Here is an 18,498-nt window from a genome sequence, read left to right as displayed (position 1 = left end):
TAGAATTTTGTCTAGCATCTTTAGGTGTCTTAAACCAAAGGAAGTTTGTCTTCCTACCCAGTCCAGTATATGAAAGAGAAGACATCATTAGTCTGTTAAAATACTAACCCAAAACATGACCGTGACGTGAGTAACTGTGAAAACAACTATGCTTCTAGACCGGGAGGTAAGCGATCGTGCCACCCAGCTGCCCACAGCTATTGCTGACGTGGAAAAGGGCAGCTTGTCAGCTAATGCGTCTGTTATTCAGTGATCTCAGTCAAGGAGAGATTTCAGTACCTGTAAAGTAATAAGCATTCACTCAGAAGCATACGCCCTCTGGCAAAAGAAAAAAAAAAAGAAGGAAAAAAATTCTAACACACACAGAGACCCATAAAACCTCCTTCTTCTCATTGGTTTTAAATAAATGTATCTCACACCAGCAAGCACTTTATATTTTATTGTAAGGCAATAAAAATTATGTGATTTCCCCAGGGACCATCATAAAATATTTAGCTTTTAAAAAAGCAGGTAGTTCCTGTGCAATGTTAGGTGAATTTTCAGCATCTGTTGAGGTTTCTTCTCACATAACAAGCTAAGATACCATCTCTGAGGGAAAGGGCTGTACTGCAATTATACCCTCCAATTAACTGTTGTGTCCTGGGAAATCTATTTCCAGGTCCCCAGGCAGAAGACAGCCCAGCTGTTTGGATTGTTTCCTAATTCTCCGCATCCCCTTCACAAAGGAAACATTCAATATATATAACAATCATAAAATCCAGGCAAAATAGCAAAGGAGAAAAAAAATCAAGAAAAGGGTCTGGAATCATGAAGTTTTCAAGCTCTAGTTGCAGAATGTTCAAGAAATTCAGACTGCAGAGTGCCAGTGTCATGACTTCTTGTGACTTTATCTAGACAATTCTGTAATCGTCAAAGAGTATGCCTTCCACTCAAGCAGGGAGTTTTTGAAATCACTGATTTATTTAAACCACCTTTTAATTTAACCTTTGTGTTTGGAGATTCTAATTCATGTAGCTTAGCTTAATATAGTTTGGTTCTCCACTGAAAATGGTTCTACGAAACTGTAACACAGTGGAATAGAAACTTGGTGCGATTGGAGAAGCTGAAAGGTCATCTGGGCAGAGATTAATAAGAAAGAAGACATTTAATATATTGACTTCCATTTCACACATGCAAACTTGGCACACCAGTGCTGTCAGCTTTGGATTTTTTTAAATTTTTCCATTTTAATAAAAACGTAACTACATTACCCCATCCCATTTCTCCCATTGATCCTGCTCATGTCTCCTCCCTCCAACACCTCTCATATCTCCCATTCCCACCTCATTCACTGCAAAATTAAAAGCCTCATTTTCTTTGAATATACATAATATATGCATATATACACACACATGTGTACATGTTGTGTACATGTACTCACACATAGAAATTGTGCCCATTTAATGTTGCTTTGTGTATATGATTTGGGGTCTTTACTTCCTAGTGACAGATGTCGCAGCCATTTTCAGATGCAGACGAGCATGTCTGATGTCCTTAGTAAACACACAGAAAGACTTGGTATTCAGACTGTGTGGAAAGGTATCATAGCATTTATGCTGTTGATTCAAACTCCTGGCATTGAAAAATGAACTATTCCTATGGCCTGTTTCCATGTCTTGACCTCTGTTCAGACTTTCATCACTTGTCACTAATGTAGCAATAACAGATTCATGTTCATCTAGTGTTTTGTCTTTTCATCTATATTAACATTTTGTCTCATATCAGTGAGGTTTGAAAAATTAAGCCCCACTGTAAAAACGATTCTTAACTAGAATTTTCATGATGCATTACTGTAATGATTTTTCTTTAAAGACTTTTTTTTAAATTAAGTTTATGGAATTATGGAATTCCTGATACCTGCATTTAAGCTCTAGACATGGGAGTTGTGATTTCCTTTAATCATCTAACAGAGCATAAAAACCCAGAAGAGTAATTTCCCTTAATTACCTAATGGAGCATAAAACCCGAGAAGATTTCTTAGTGAAGACGGTTGCCAGAATCTTGCAGGTGGGGAGTTGCCAGGTAGAGAAGGAATGTGAAGGCTGCAGGTCACGGGAACAGCATTTCTGGAACGCTGTGATCTCGGGTAGGAAAGAGCTTGTTTGACTCACGTAGACTGGACAGCAGTTGAGATGGGAAATGACTGGGAAATGACCCACGTCCCTAAGGTTGAGCACCGTCTTTCATTATATAGAACTGAAATGGGAATGAATGTGGTATGTGTTAGAAATATTATATTTACTGAATGATTTTTACTCTTAAATACATCATACCGACATCCCCCAAATCCTCTTTTAGTAAGATCTTTGACTGTAAATTAAGACAGTGTAAATACAAGGGCAAAAGCAGCATAGATGTGGGCGTGGAAGAATATCTGATGGGATGCTGCATGTCTGCCTTAACAGACCAGGGTTATGTGGAAAACATTTGTTTATTTCCCTTTAAGACTCTTGAAATGAGGGTTTTATTTCTTGATCATAGTGTTATTATATATTATAATTTTTATTTATTTATTTATTTATTGGATTTTCGAGACAGGGTTTCTCCGTAGCTTTTGGTTCCTGTCCTGGAACTAGCTCTTGTAGACCAGGCTGGCCTCGAACTCAGAGATCCACCTGCCTCTGCCTCCCGAGTGCTGGGATTAAAGGCGTGCGCCACCACCGCCTGACATATTATAATTTTTAAAAAGCCAGCTGTGACATAAACTCTATACATTAATATTTATTTATTTATTTTAGCATTATGGATTGAATTGTTTTGAACTTCGTTGCTTAAAATGATGGGAAAAAAACTTTTAAACTGAAAATCTATTATCACTGACAGAGTGACTCAAAGTTGATGGTGATTTTGTGACTTCTTTTAAGAAGTGGAACTAGAGGTCTATACAGACCTGAGTGACATGCACTGCTACCCGAGGTCATGGCATCATAAGGGCCTGAGCTGCAGCCTGAACCGTGTCTGGTTAGATGGCCCTGTCACAGCCAGGGTCTGTGTTGATGTCCGTGGTTCCTGTTAGCACCGAAGGCAATGAGGACAGGGCTGCACAGAGTTGCTCCTGCCCCTCACTGGCTGCAGCACTAGGAAGAACTGGGTCTGCCCTTCCCCAGCTATAGTACTCAGGAGAGCAGGTCCTATACCTTGTCTGCGCAGCACAGTAGAGCTGACCCCATGACAGGGTGCTGGTGAGCTGGCCCTGAAGGGAGAGAGTGGGAGACTTAGCCTCACTATATTTCTGTCACAAGGTGGTGTGGGCAAGGGAGCCATGCCCTCCCCCGCTTCTCCACTCCTCCATGCCTGTGATGGGTGGAAGAGCAGGCCCTGAGGTCATGAGCGTGGGAGAGCTGCTCCTGCCCCTCACCAGCTGCAGCACTCGGGGGCGTGGGCCCTGTCCCTCACCAGCTGCAGCACTCGGGGGCTTGGGCCCTGCCCCTCACCAGCTGCAGCACTCGGGAGCGTGGGTCCTGCTACACCGGGTGAACTAGGCAGAGCAGAGCAGGAGATCTTACCCAGGTGCTGAGGGTGAGAAAGAACGAGGGGGTTGACCAACCCAGCTACCACCCGGAACCAAGGCTGTGAATTAGCCCTCCCCCAAATCCACCTCCTCTTATGAACTGCTGGGACACGTGAAGGGGCTGACCTGCAGGTGCAAAGCTTCAGAAACTCCATGACACAGAGCAACAACAGAATATCCAAGAGGAGTCCTCATGAAGGCTCAGTATCACTAGTGTAGCAGAAGCCTTGAACCAGACCAAGAACATTTACAAGTAAAGATGTATGGACTAAAGGGATACTGTGTGACTCACTGTGCCACACTGCAGCTTCCATACCAAGACTTTTTGTTTTTTGTTTGTTTTGCTTTGCTTTGTTTTTAATTTGTTTGTTCATTTGTTTGGGGGTTTTGTTTTGTTTTTGTTTTTACTTTTAAATTTGATTTTGGGGCAGATGTTGCAAGGACAGGGGGCAGACGGGAAGGGGTGAGGAGATGAATGGGATTGGGATGTATGGGAAATCCACAAAAAATTAATAAAAAGTAAAAAAAAAAGAACTGGCACAAATAAAAATACATGGTAACACTTTATATTTTTCTTTCTTTTTTATATCAATCGTATTATTTATTATTATTATTATTATTAAAAGTTTCCACCTCCTCCCCTCCTCCCATTTCCCTCCCCCATTCCTCCACTTCCCCTCCCCTCCCTCTCCAGTCCAAAGATATTACCTACTGATGACCTCCTCCTCGCTGTCCCCCTCTTCTTTTTCTTCTTCTTCCCCATCTTCCCCACCCCCTTGCCTCTTTGTACATGCTTGTTAGCTTTTAAAGAGTTCAGTAGAGTATCTCAGTTTTCTAGGTTCTAGGTATCAAGCCTACCACTTTTTGTTTTGTTGTTGCTGTTTTGTTTTTTTTGTTTTTCAAGACAGAGTTTCTCTGTAACTTTACCACTTTTATTTTGAAAACCGTACCTTCACATGACAAGAGGGAGTCCTGCTTTTTATTTTCTTGAAAAAGATCTTTCTCATTTAAATAATTTCCTCTTTTATGTAATATTTTCAACTAAAATGATACTTATTATAAAATGTTCTGTTTCTCATTTATCAATTAAATAATTTCCTATTTTCTCTAAAATTTTCAACTAAAATGGTACTTATTAAGCAGAATTTTGTCTGTTATGCCGAAAAAAATTAATTGAAAAAATCTTCTTCTTCCTTTTTCTAATACTCAGTGTGTAAAAACAAAACAAACAAAACAAAACAACCAGTTCCCTTCCCGAAATGTGTGAACGGTCTTAGGCAGTGTACCATTATAAGGCCAGAATAGCAATGCCCGTCTTAAATAGCATGCCAGTACAGGGCCAGTATAGCAATACCCAACACCCTGGATTGAAGTAAGAGTTATTCTAGACGTGGAGGATTTGCTTATTTGTGTTAAAATGTTCCTACTCTTTTAAGTTTCTTATTTAAAAGCCTTTGAAAGGTCATTCACATGTTCCTTCAAGTCCTAGTTGCCCTATTCTGGTTTGTTATTATTTTATCTTATTTTTTGTTTTATTATTATTTTATAGATGCCTATTTGTATTCTAATGAGAAAGAGAAAGAAATGGTGTTTATTTTGGATAGGTAGGGAGTTTGGGAAGAACTGGAGGAGGGGGAAAACATAATCTGAATATTTTATATAAAAAAATCTATTTTTCAATAAAATAAATATAGTGAAAGTGTGTGATCAGCTCAGAACTGAGAAGATGAAAGAAACATGGGCCCTCTTGGGATACCTAATTCCTTGATGTGTATGATGCCTTTGAGATTCCAATTTAAGATTCCCACTACTGTGCCAATGCCATCCTGAGAAATGTGGCCGAGCTAAATCCAAACAACCTTGGCTGATGTGAACCAGCACACAATCATTCCAGGTGATGCAGGTTTAAAGACACTGTTTATTAATCCCACAATGTTCTTTCTGTAACCCTTCTCAGGAAGCCCCTGTGGTGGCCAGAGCAGCTCTGTTCCTGGAATGTGCCCGTTTTGTTCACCGGTGTAACCGGGGCAACTGGCCAGAGTGGATGAAAGGCCACCATGTGAACATCACCAAGAAAGGCCTTTCCCGGGGCAGGTCTCCCATTGTGGGCAACAAGCGGAACCAGAAGCTGCAGTGGAATGCTGCCAAGCTCTTCTACCAGTGGGGAGATGTGAGCCTTTGTCTTTCTTCTGCAAAACTTAGGGCATTTGAGTGGAATGAAGTTTCTTTTAGTGATTTGTTTTAGAGAGAGCATATTGTCTGCTATAATCCATATACTGAATGAACACTTTGGGGGGGGGTAATCGTTTAACATCCCCCAACAAATCTATAAGGCTAAATATTACTGTTTGGTTTTATTCTTAAGGACACTGAAGTTTATACAGGGCAAGTAACTTGGCAGATTGCATATAGTTGAAATAATCAGTATTTCATCTCCCATTTTGGATTCCAAAGCATTGGATTTAATTAATGTATTCAAGAATCCTCTTTACGGTCAAATCATTGCTATTATTTTAAAAATATTTATATCCTGGAAGGATAATTTTTTAAAATTGTAATGTTTTATATTCGTTGGCAATTTTATGTGTGTATATGCCAGTTTTATGCATTTTCACCTCCTACCCATGATCCTCTCTCAACACCCTCTTCCCCCTGAAACCTTTTCCTCTGAGAAGCCCCTGATATTTTGTTGTATTATTTTTCTTCACTTGCTGAGTTTTATTTTGGGTACTTGCGTGATCGTGAGTATGAGGGATGCTATTTACCAGACATGGGCTACTTAGCACTGGTTACACCACTGAAGAAATGATATCTCCCCCAGCAAAGGTTTACCACCCATAGTCCCTTCCTTCTCTCTAACTTGCTAATAGATCTTTTCTTCTCTTACTGCACCATCCATCTATGTATATAGGTATAGATATGAATAAGTGAATAAGAAATATATTACTTTGCTTTAAGAAGTCTAACAAAATGGACCCTTATAATGCCAACTACCTCACTGTAGGAAAGAAGAAAGTGAAGAATAAAAAAAAAATTCTAGGAGACTAAAGTTTTTTTCCTCCTATTTTTAAGCAGAAAGAAACACAAACGCTTCTTAAGGGCTCAATATCCCCATATTGCTGGTGTAGTTCCCTCAGGGACTCAGAATTCAAGAATCATCTTTATGATGAGATTGTCGATATTATAAAATACTTGTATACTGGAGGCATAATTTCTCTTTTTAAAACTGTCATGTTTTTGTTCTTTGGCAATTCTATGTGTGTATATGCTGGTTTTATGCATTTTTTTGCCTCCTATCTGTTATCATCTCTCAACCTCCTCTTACCTATGAAACCCCTCGACTAATGCTGCTAATTCAGAATTCTCTCCTCTGGAGAAATCAGGATTGTCTCTTCTGCATAGTGATTAAGAAGGCATGCACTGTACCAAGATTGTGTGCTCTCTGTCCATAAACACGAACACATTAATCTTGTTCTCTTTTATTGCCTTTTCTATGAGTTATCTCGTATGACCATCCTATGTAAAATGATTATGTGAGGTATGTTTCATAAATATCAGGCAGTGTTCTTTGTGACTTCTAACCTTCATGGTCTGTGCTTGGCGTTGCCTTTTCCAAGCTTCTCTTGCACAGTTTATATGAGAGAATATCTTCTTCCTATATGGCATCCAGTCTTTAGAAATCAGTGGGTCAAGTTACATCACTCTACAATATTTTTCCTGCATTCTGTTATGCTTAATTTAATATTAAACACAAGAGTTTATACAGGTCAAGTAGTATAGGCAAAAATTTATCATGAGACCCAAAGATACTCCAGAGCCACAGGGGCAAGAGGAAGGGAGATCCTTTCTTCAATGCCTGCCAGCAGTGCCTGACATAAAGTTAACATTCATAGCTGTGAGACCAAGCTTCACTAGACAGGAAATCCATTCTGAGCATTATTTCTACACTTCCTTTCCTGTTGTAACCTTAATTTTTTGTGTCACTGTAGAATAATTTGCTAAGTCCTTTTCACTAGATTTTAAATGAACTGAATCTGGGCCGACAGAACAGCTAGCGAAGTGCTTGCCGGTGAGGACTGGGGCTCCAGCCCCAAAACTCAAGCAAGAAAAACAAACCAAGCATGGTAGTACATGCTTGAATTCCCAGTGCTGGGAGGCAGAGGCGGGTGAATCCCAGAGATATTACCCACCAATCTAGTCCAGTCAGTGAGCTCCAGGCCAGCAAGAGACTCTGTCTCACATAAACGAAAGTTGGTACTGCCTGAGGAACAATGCTAGAGTTTGACCTCTAGCCAATAAGTATACATGCACACATACATGTTCACAAACACACACATAATAAATAAATACTATTATACTATGTGTAGGTTAATTTGTCAGAGAACATGATAAATGTATGCAATTATTGAGCCTCATGACACATGAAAGCCTGACATCAGATTTTTATGTTAATTGTTCGTTCTATCTGACTAGGATGGTTTGTGCCCCAGAGTTTAGATTTACCATCAATGTTTTAGAGAAGGTAAATATATTCATGGCCCAGCTGGAACTATCTCACCTATAAACTAAAATCTTAATTAATAAGTGGTACCGCTTCACCATTGTCTCTCTTAAAGTGAAGATAAAAATCATATAAATTTTCAGGTCAAAAATTTAAGATCCCACAGTGTTGTTTTGTTGTGCGAGAGGAGGGCCTGCTTTTGGTCCCAGCCGCCCTGCTAGCTTATACCCAAAATAATCACACAGAAACTTTATTCATTTAAATCACTGCCTGGCCCATTATCTCTAGCCTTTCATTGGCTAACTCTCACATCTTGATTTAACCTATTTGTAATAATCAGTATAACACCACGAAGTCGTGGCTTATCAGGAAAGATTCAGCATGTCTGATCTGGCAGCTCCATGGTGCCTCTCTCTCTCTGCCCTTCTTCCCAGCACTCAGTTCTGTCTACCCCGCCTACCTAAGTGCTGCCCTATCAAATGGCCAAGGCAGTTTCTTCTTTTTTTTTTATTTTCTTTACCAAATAAAAGGTTTTCAGCTTTTATTTCTTTCTACACATAAGAATACAAATATAATTAATATACATTTAGATAAATTGTATATTTATATATTTATTTATGGAAATGTGTGTGTGTGTGTATTGCTCAGAATAGTACTAATTCAACTTTAGGAAACTTGGTACGCCTAATACACATAGTTAAAATAAATTAAACATTTTTATGGAAAGTTATATTCTTAGCTCATTAATACTGTTTGTGTTATAGGTCATTTTGTGTCGTATTCAGATTATGGCATTCTAAAATCATTTTCATTTAATACATTTTCTATGTAGTTACATGTTGAAAGATAATTTCTTTGTTAAAATATTATTGTATACTCCTTAGTAGTACTGCATATAATATATTAATTAATCAACAGTGCTTTAAATCATCTTTCTCATATTCAAGTTCTTGACTTTGATCTTTGCATCTTTGTTTTCATGTACTCTCTTCTCTTAGTTCATTTCATATGAATGAATTATTTAATTCATATACTTTTGTATTCATTCACTTCTAAATTTATTCCAAGGCAGTTTCTTTATTCAACCAATGAAAGCAACACAAGGACAGAAGGACCTCCTATACCATTGCTTATTTGAAAAATGTTCTTGCTTCCCCCATTCCCTGGCCATAGTTTAACCCTGTCTCACTCTTGTCACCTGTGTTCCAGGTGTTGTTGTTCCTAAAAGTTTGAGCAGTTTTGGAGTTGTTCTGTTGATGTGAATTTGGAAACAAATGTGCATTTTCAAAAAAAAAAAACTGGCTAGTTACTTTGCCATGCAGAAACATTTGACCCCTTTTAAACTCTCTTCCTCATTTGAAGAGTATTCCCCTCCCTGACCTCACATCTTTTCTCCCCATATAGTCATTGCCTGAGATCTTTTGTAGTTTCTTCCTGTGTGATCTTCCTGGGGTAACTCAGTTCCTGTGTGTCCAGGGCTTGATGTGTGACAATAGCGCAGAGTAACCTGTCTGCTTGAGATCGCAGGTCTGCATTGCCACCTTCGTCTGGGAGGTGGCTTCTGGATATCCCCAAACTTAGTCCGACCAAAGAAAACCCGTCTTCCTAAATACACACTCATCTGCATTGCGTCTGACCTGTCGGCTCACGTCGGTCGTACCACCAGCATGTGACACGCCCACCTTTTGGCACATTCCAAATCTGTTTCTGCTGATTCTGCCTCTTCTATTCAGAGTCTCATAGGTCAGACCTCATTACTTCAAACTCTTCCCAGCCACACTGTAGAATCTGTCTTGCACACCTCCATAGGACACAATCTATCCAAAAAAGGATGTTCACACTGGTCTCCCTGCCCCCAGCCTTGTCCTCTCTGATTCATTCTATAAACTACTGGCTGTTTGGCTACGAAAAAATGGTTTTAGTGCCTTCCCCTTTTCCTTGAGTTACAACCCAAATTTCTTAGGTTGGTATCATTGTCTGATCTTAAGTCATTTCTAAGATTAGAGGTCATGAAGTTGAATGAGATCATTCACACAAAGCACATTTATTTTTTGCCTTCATATTGTAAATTTACTTTATAAATTTGGTATTATATTTATATCATGTATTTTAATTATATATTACATTTAATATTATAACTATATGTTATATAATTAATAACATATAAAGTTATAAATTTATATAAGCAGTAGACTTCTATAGCTTTTAAAGCAAAGCTTTATGACTTTTTACTGTCTTCCTGAGCAGGCAGCACAATAGTCCTCAAATGGCTCCTTAGGCTACCCAGTCGTAAGGTGCTGTTCCAGCCTTCCTGCACATTTTCCTCATGGTGAGCCTCTGAATGCCTGGTTTACTGCCCAAGTCCTAGAAACTTTTAGGCCCCTTCAAGTGAACACCAATCTCTCCCTTTCTAGTCAGTCAACACACCAGCCTCTCTAGGTCTGTGGCAATGAAATGCCTCGCTCTTGGAACCGAGTTTGATGTTTTTCTTCTGCTCTCTCCTCCCTGGAGACTCCGAGTGTAGTAAGGAAAAGCAAAGGAAGCGGCATCATGGGATTCTGTCCACAGCTGGTCTCTTAAGCTCCATAACTTCCCTGTTCGTCAGTGATCTTCCTGTAAGTGCATTGATAATTTATCAGGGCACATAGAAAAAGAGGCATCAGTGCACTTCAACAGCTTATGTAGGTTCGTGTTTCATTTAACGCCTTACAAATCCCCTCACTCTGTAAATGTTTCACGAGTGGACGTGGAAAGGAGTCACGTCTCCTTAGGCATTCCTCCAGCCTTAGGTGAAATATAGAACCTTAAATTAGTATTGAGATATTAATGTTATCTTGGGCAGGTTCAGAGTTTGATGTTTTTTTATAAACTGTGGGCTTAATTTAAATTATTTCATTATAATATCCCAGAATGATCAATGTAGAAAAACAAAACAAACAAACAAAAATCTCCTTTGAGTTTTGCCATCCCGCTGGCTTGCATCACTCCAAACTCATTACACCTCTTCCTCAGAACAAGGTCTTCTATGGTGCTGCTTCTGGTCTTGTTTTGTTTCTTTAAAACTTCTGAAGTCAACAAGTCCATCATTGTCAATTAATTCCATTTTCTTTCTAGAAGTTTAACAAATTCAAAACAGTTGTTCTTGGGGTTGGGAATTGAACTCAGTGGTAGAGCGCTTGCCTAGCAAATACAAGGCCCTGGGTTCAGTCCTCAGCTCGGAGTGGAGGTAGGGAATTAAAAAAATTTAAAACCCAGTCATGCTCAAATTGAAAGCATTCTGGGTGCACTTTGCACATCTGTTCATGGGTACAGGTTGGTGTCCTTGCATGCCTAGAACTTTGTAAGTATGGAACAGGAAGAAAAGGCTGAGCTGGGGTTTGCTTTTATTAAGGCATAGAGCACAAGACTGTCAGCACCCAGGCAGTGTGCGTTTTAGCTTTATCCCTGAGACCCCTTCCTAAGGCTGTGTTCTTTCATTGTTGCGCAGTCTACATAGCTGGATACAAAGGGAACAGGGTGGAGATGCTGTAGTCACCTTTTATGGAAAATTCCTTTGGATAAATTGTGGAACCACATGTCATGATTCAGAAGAACAGATAGCAAGAGTCTGGTTCTGTGTGTGCCACGTTAAGAGTCAATACTGTCAGTATGCCAAGTCATTAAAAAGTCCCGCTTCTGATGTGGTTTTAGAAGCTCTACCAGAAGAACAATTAACATTTCTTACTAACTTCCAGCTATCATGGGAGGGAGAAGGCTCCATAAGTGCATCCATAATGATATTATAAATAAAACCACAGGAATAGAACTCTTGCCAACTTCCAAACTCATTAGCATGGCACCGACATTCTGATAAAATAGCATAATCAGAAGCACTCAAAGGAGCGATGCTTTCTTGTTTCTTTCACTGCCCTAAAACCCTCTGATAAAAATAACTAATGCAGGATGGGGAGATTGCTCAGTGTGAGAGTGCTTTCTTCACAAGTACGGGGACCTGAGCTTAAACCCTTAGTACCCACATAAAAGGTCCAGTACGGCCACCCCTACTTATGTAGAATAGATATACAAGTCTCTCTAGGACTTCAAACACCAGCCTAGCTCAGGATTCACTGAGACAGCCAGTCTCAAAGAAATAACATGAAGAATCATTGAACAGAACACCCAATATCTTCCTCTGGACTACACATTGCACAAATGCACATACCTACACACTTGCTGTGCATTCATATCAGAGAGAGGGAGAGAAAGAGAGAGAGAGAGAGAGAGAGAGAGAGAGAGAGAGAGAGAGACAGACAGACAGACAGACAGACAGAGACAGAGAGAGAGAGAGACAGAGAGAGAGAGAGAGACAGAGAGAGAGAGAGAGAGAGAGAGAGCACTGCTTGCTTGTTTCTGTAGTTGACTTTTTAGTTTTTATTCTTTGTCTCTTTTGTTCTTCTACTCTTTTGAGGGTCCCACCACCCAACTCCCCAATAAATACACAGAGGCTTATTATGTCTTATAAATTCCTGGCCTTAGCTTGACTTGTTTCTAGCCAGCTTTCCTTAATTTTAACCCATCTATTTTTTGCCTCTGGGCTTTTACCTTTCTCTTCAGTAAATCTGACTTTCACTCTTACTCCTGTGTGACTGGGTGACTGGGTGGCCGGCCCCCAGTGTCCTCCTCTTTTTGTTCTCTTGCTCTTCTTCTCTCCTCCCTGATTTCTCTTTCTACTTCTTCTTTCTACCTCCAAGCTCCGCTTTTCTTTCTCCTGCCCCACTATTGGCCACTCAGCTCTTTAGTAGACCATCAGGTGTTTTAGACAGGCAAAGAATCACAGCTGCACAGAGTTAAACCAGTGCACCATAAACAAAAGCAACACACCTTAAAATAATATTCGACAACATGCTTCTTTACATTAGACCTACAAAATGGATGAACCTTGAACAAAGGTGGACATTTGATTCATAAAGATGTTTTCACATGCATACAAAAGTGTCATTCCGCTTTTCCAAATCTTTACAACTAGTGACTCAGGAGATGGCACTGTTCCTCCTTTAGATTCCTGTTGACAAAGATGGTGGTGGCAGCACAGAGTATTCACGAGGGTTGTGGGAGTTCACGCCCATCTTTGGGCATGTGATGTTTTAGGCTCTGTCATCCTCCGGGGTTCACTTGTTCCTTTTCCACTGCAGGCAATTGGCATCCGGTTGAATGAGCTGTGTCATGGAGAGAGTGAGAGCCCTGCTAACCTGCTCGGCCTGATCTATGACGAGGAGACCAAGAGAAGGCTGCGAAAGGAGGATGAGGAGGAAGACTTTTTAGATGACAGTAAGGAGACCCCCTTTACTACGAGAGCCCCTGCTTGTAAGAAACTGCTTTAGGAGCACTGAATACCTCGTTCCTGTCTCATACTCCCTCCACCTCCCTACATCTCCACAGACCATCCGTCGTCTCCGCATGTGGACGTGAACGCATATGCATAAACCAGAGGTGGGGCAGGGAGAGAAAAAGAGAGAATGAACCAAAGTCAGGGGAGAAGGTAGATGGGCAGAGCGTGGCAGGCATGTGGAAGAGACATTACCTTTTAGCCTCTGCTTCTTGCTGTTACCCAGAGATTCAAACTAAACTTCTGAGTGAGAAAATGTTGTGAAAAAATTGCTTTCCCAGAAAGGTTTTCATTTCTTTAATTTTTGTGGAGGGGAAGGGTTATGTTGTTACAACATTGGGAAAGAAAAACATCATTGCATAATAGAATTGAACAAGAAATGCTTCCCAGCGGCTGGGGAGGTCGTTCCAGAGGTAAATAGCTTGCTGCACAAGCGTGAGGACTTGAATTTAGGTCTTCAAAGGCCCCATTAAAAAACTAGACACAGTTGAGGGAGCACTGGGAGACAGAGAGAGGAACGTCCGCAGAACTCATGGCCAGTGTGGTCAGTCATGCTGGCGGAATGGATGGGCTGACTCGCCGAAAGAACCGAGCTTAGAACAAAATTTTACCCGTGGAAAGCTTTTAGAGAAAGACACTTGACATCAATCCCGGGCCTCCACGTTCATGCGCATACGTTTGTATCCACATACACGTGTGCACAAACCTATACTAGCAAGTATGTAGACCACACCACACACACAAAAAATGCGTTCCAAAGAACTAAAGCATTGACCTGTTTAATCAGAGCATGTTGCGGGATTAATAAGTAATTTAAAGTTTGTTAAGCTGTGATTGTTCCATGATGCAGCTATGAGAGTTGCCATAGAAATAGAGGTGAGAACATTTCTGCTACATTCTGCTACAGCATCATTTTGTACATATGTGTGCTCTGTACCACACAAGGCTAAGTGAGGGTACAGTGAGAGGCATTTTCTGGGTGTGAATTCGAGTTGACCTGTGGAATCTATCTTCCCAAAATGGGAGTAGAAGTGTCTTCCATTAACCTTTCTTCTTCATCTGCAATTCAAGTTCTTTGGGTATATTTTAAGGGTCATCCTTGTTTAATTTGTACCAAATGTGCAACTTCCTTGTGTCATGGCATATAAAGTAATGGCTAAATGATAATGGTGGAAAATATTAAATATTAAGCAAGGAAAACTTTTTCTGTATTTTTCTCCCTATTTGTACCAAGAATTTTGTGGGGTTTTTTCCATTATTTAACTCCCTTTTCATACCTTATGAAGTCAAAGAAAATTTTGACATCTCTATTGATAAAATTCTGAATTTCCACATGGGTGTGTCAGCCCAATGATAAAAGTTAACTCTGAAGATAATCTAGCCTATTTTTTGAATAATTCTGGGTGTTTAATTTCACTCCTAGGTTAAACAAAACTTATTGAAGTTGCCATGAATGCCAGACAGACAGACACTGTGCACTGAGAAGCCACTCAGAGGTCCTGCTGTGTTGAAATAGGAGCGGTGGGGCTGTGTCCCCAGCACCCCAGCCGCCTGGTTAGCTTATGTCCCGAAATAACAACACACAAACTGTATTCTTTTAAACACTGCTTGTCCCATTAGTTTCAACCTCTTAACCCATTTCTAATAATCTATGTAGCACCACGAGGTGCACTTACCAGAAGATTCTAGCCTACGTCCATCCTGGGTTGGAGATCATTGCGTCTGCCTTAGAGAGCAGAGCTATTGCGTGTGTCTGGGAGAGCAGAACATGGCGTCTCTGCTCCAGAGGGCAGAGCTGTCGAGTCTGAGCTCACTTCCTTTTCCTCCCAGCATTCTGATCTGTTTACTCCTCCCACCTATGTTTTAACCTATCAGGGCCAAGCAGTTTCTTTATTGCTTAACCAATGAAATCAACAGATTGATATATGACACTCCCATATCACTGCTGAGTGGAGGGAGCTGAACAATAAATGAGCACACCCCCCTAGGTGGCAACGTGCCATCTGCCTCAAACCGCAAAAGCTCCATTAATTCCTATGTGATATCTGGTGCAGCAGTATTTGGTTTGAGTGTGTAGAGTTCCATCTTTTCCCATGGTGACAGAATATTTCAGATAATAATCAGGAGAGAGAACTAGCCAAGTTCACTGCCTGCAGAATGTTTAAGAAGTGTCTGAATGACAATCTCATGAGTGGAAAGACAAATCCAGAAGTTTTCAGAGTATCCACTCTTCAATTATTTTTATTATAATTATTAGTTTTAATTATAAATATTAATAATATTTAATATAATATTGTAAATTATTATAATTATACAATTATTCCACTTATTTTATTATGTCTTTTCCAGACATAATCTTCCAATGTAGCACAGGGTGGTCTTGATCTTGGGATCCTCCTGCCTCAAACAGCCGAGTAGCTGATAACACAGGCCTCTACTACCATGCTCTCTATAAACTTGTTTTTATGTACATCTAAGTAACTTTTAAAGTCCTGTATCCTCCTTGGAGTATAAGACTGATATGTGTGATTTTCCAGAGATTATGAAGTTGTTATGAGTGATTTAGCTAATCTTGCACTCCAAAGCTAAATATAATATAAGCACCTGCCTTTTTGGAAATTTCACAAAAGTGAATTTGTCTCTTCCATTCTTAATGAGGGGCAGATTTTCCATCCATGTTTTAACTCTTAAAAAAAAAGAGGGAAAAATGGACTTTATACCCTCAGAAGACCAACTTCTACATTCTGTGTCAAAAAGTCATGTATACTATTCAGTTAATAAATCTCATTATACCTCTTTCTTTCTTTTGTAAGAGGCAGAATAGTAGATGGCCTTGTTCTTTGCTGAAGCTGAAGTTAGTCAGGATGTTTCTTCATGGTTTCTGGTAATACAAGTCTCACAACTGATCCTGACAGTTTTCGTGTCCTGTTCTTCCCTTGGCCGTTATCAGTCTCCTGACCAAAATCCATCAGTTGTTTCACAGAGTAAAACACCAATATTCTTCACAGTAAAAGAGACTATCAGTCACTTCTGGCATGTTGTTGTAATAAGGCTGCTTGTTCATCCTGGCTGCCCAGAACCAAAATAATCACACAGAAACTGTATTATTTAAATCACTGCTTGGCCCATTAGCTCCAGCTTCGTATTGGCTAACTTCTATATCTTAATTTAACCCATTTCTAGTAATCTGTGTATCACCATGAGGCCGTGACTTACCAGCTAAAGCTCTGGCATCTGTCTCCAGTGGGGCTACATGGCTTCTCCCTCTGTCTCCTCCTTCTTTCTCCCAGTATTAAGTATCGTTTTCCCCACCTACCTCTATTCTCTGTGCAGGTCCAAGACAGTTTCTTTATTAAACAATAGTATTCACAGCATACAGAAAGGAATCCCACATCAGCTGTGTATTAACTGTGACAGGACAGCTTTATTAAAATGTGTGCTATAAATTGGGCATGATGGCACACGCCTTTAATCCCAGCACGTGGGAGGCAGAAGCAGGAGGATCTCTGTGAATCTGAGGCCAGCCTGGTGTACATAGTGAGTTCTAAAACACTCAGAGCTATGTAGAGAAAAGCTAACACACACACACAGAGACACACACACACAAAAGTGTAGTATAGGTGACATATTTTCTCATATCTATGTTGCACCCACACTAATTGAACTAGAGCTGAAAGAGCTTCATAGCTCTCAGAAGACAAACATCCCCAAAACAAATGCCCCTTCCTGAAATGAGCAGGAAGGACTTTAGGTCTCCAGGAATAGTGGGTTGCCACAGAAACAGTTAAGACATGACTAAACCACAGGGTGACTTTTAATTCTGTTTTCACAATCAGTCTTCTTGTGATGTTTGAGCTGTATTGTATTGCCGTATGTACTCTAAACAGAAACATTGACTTTCGCTTGTCTGACACTTTAATAGCGAAGCACCTGTTAATACAACTGCCGAGTGGAAGAAGAGAGGTGGGTGAGCATGCCCAGGTCATGCTAACAGGAGTAGGTAAATTGAGGTTGTGTAGGAAGTATTCTCATCAGTAGATTAATATTACATGATGTCATGTAGGTCCATCACACCATGACCCTCTATTTGTTATTGGTTTGTCTTCTCATGAAGAATTCTTCCTTTTCTTAGGTACTGTGAACCCCTCTAAATGTGGCTGTCCCTTTGCCTTGAAGATGGCAGCTTGCCAGCTTCTCCTGGAGATAACCACCTTCCTGAGGGAGACCTTTTCTTGCCTGCCTAGACCTCGCACTGAACCTCTAGCGGTATGTTAAAGCAACATGTGTCAATAGCCAGGCTACTTGGAGAAAATGAAATACAGCTGGGTTTCAGTATTCCCAAAGTCTTTAAATGCTTGGAGGTCAAGTGCGTTCTGTGATTTAACATTTTAATCAAGGGCTTTCAGAAATCACTAGAGACAGCACTTTCAGGACCAGCATGTGCCCAATGATCACCACTAATTTTGATGGAAATATCTAGGAGCCTATATCCTTTTCCCTTACAAACAATGAGGAGCTTTATGGTCAACATTATTCAGGAATCATTAGCTGATTTTTTGTATGACTAGCTTCCAGGTTCATATAAATGTGCTTGCTTCCAGAGTTTTCAGACTAATAGTATGATGTTTAGATTTTCAGCATTTCCAATCTTGTACTTAATTTCATAGCATTTCTTGTGGATTATGAATAGACAGAGGCGTGACACTGCATACACACACACAATAAACATATAGGCACATAAAATACAGTCATGTGCCAGGAATTACTTATTTCACTGTAGACAGAAATACTATGCAGGGCCATACATCTTCAGGGTGTGCGGTAACAGCGAACACCTTGGGCTTCTGAGTCCCTGATGGAAACCAATGGTGCTTTCATCATTCAGCCTGCAGCTTTACTGAAAAGCCAGACAAAACCTTCTCTTTTATACAAGGCTTGTCACAAACTGTCACACCAACTTCCATTTTTTTTTTAGAACCTATTCTGTTTTAAAGCCAAACAGCATGAATAAGCCAGTACCCCAACCCTAGGGTGGGGCCAGAGGTTGGATTAAAGAGTCAGTGTTCCCCTACCATGGAACAC

General features: G+C 40.2%; 1 protein-coding gene across 1 annotated transcript in view; it reads left to right on the top strand.

Annotated features, from left to right (window-relative positions):
• Nucleotides 1–18,498, top strand: part of Unc80 (unc-80 homolog, NALCN channel complex subunit) — a 178,201-nt gene that overhangs the window by 66,577 nt on the left and 93,126 nt on the right. Inside the window, 3 exon segments of the mRNA XM_050154194.1 lie at nucleotides 5,508–5,720; nucleotides 13,223–13,358; nucleotides 17,549–17,682. Coding sequence (XP_050010151.1) covers nucleotides 5,508–5,720; nucleotides 13,223–13,358; nucleotides 17,549–17,682 — 483 coding nt within the window.

The sequence above is a fragment of the Alexandromys fortis genome, unplaced genomic scaffold (assembly GCF_014885135.2).
Source record: "Alexandromys fortis isolate MF-2015 unplaced genomic scaffold, M_Fortis_MF-2015_v1.1 scaffold_40, whole genome shotgun sequence".
In the NCBI taxonomy this organism is placed as follows: domain Eukaryota; kingdom Metazoa; phylum Chordata; class Mammalia; order Rodentia; family Cricetidae; genus Alexandromys; species Alexandromys fortis.
Note: the sequence above shows the minus strand (reverse complement) of the source record. Positions and strands in the feature narration are given on the sequence as shown.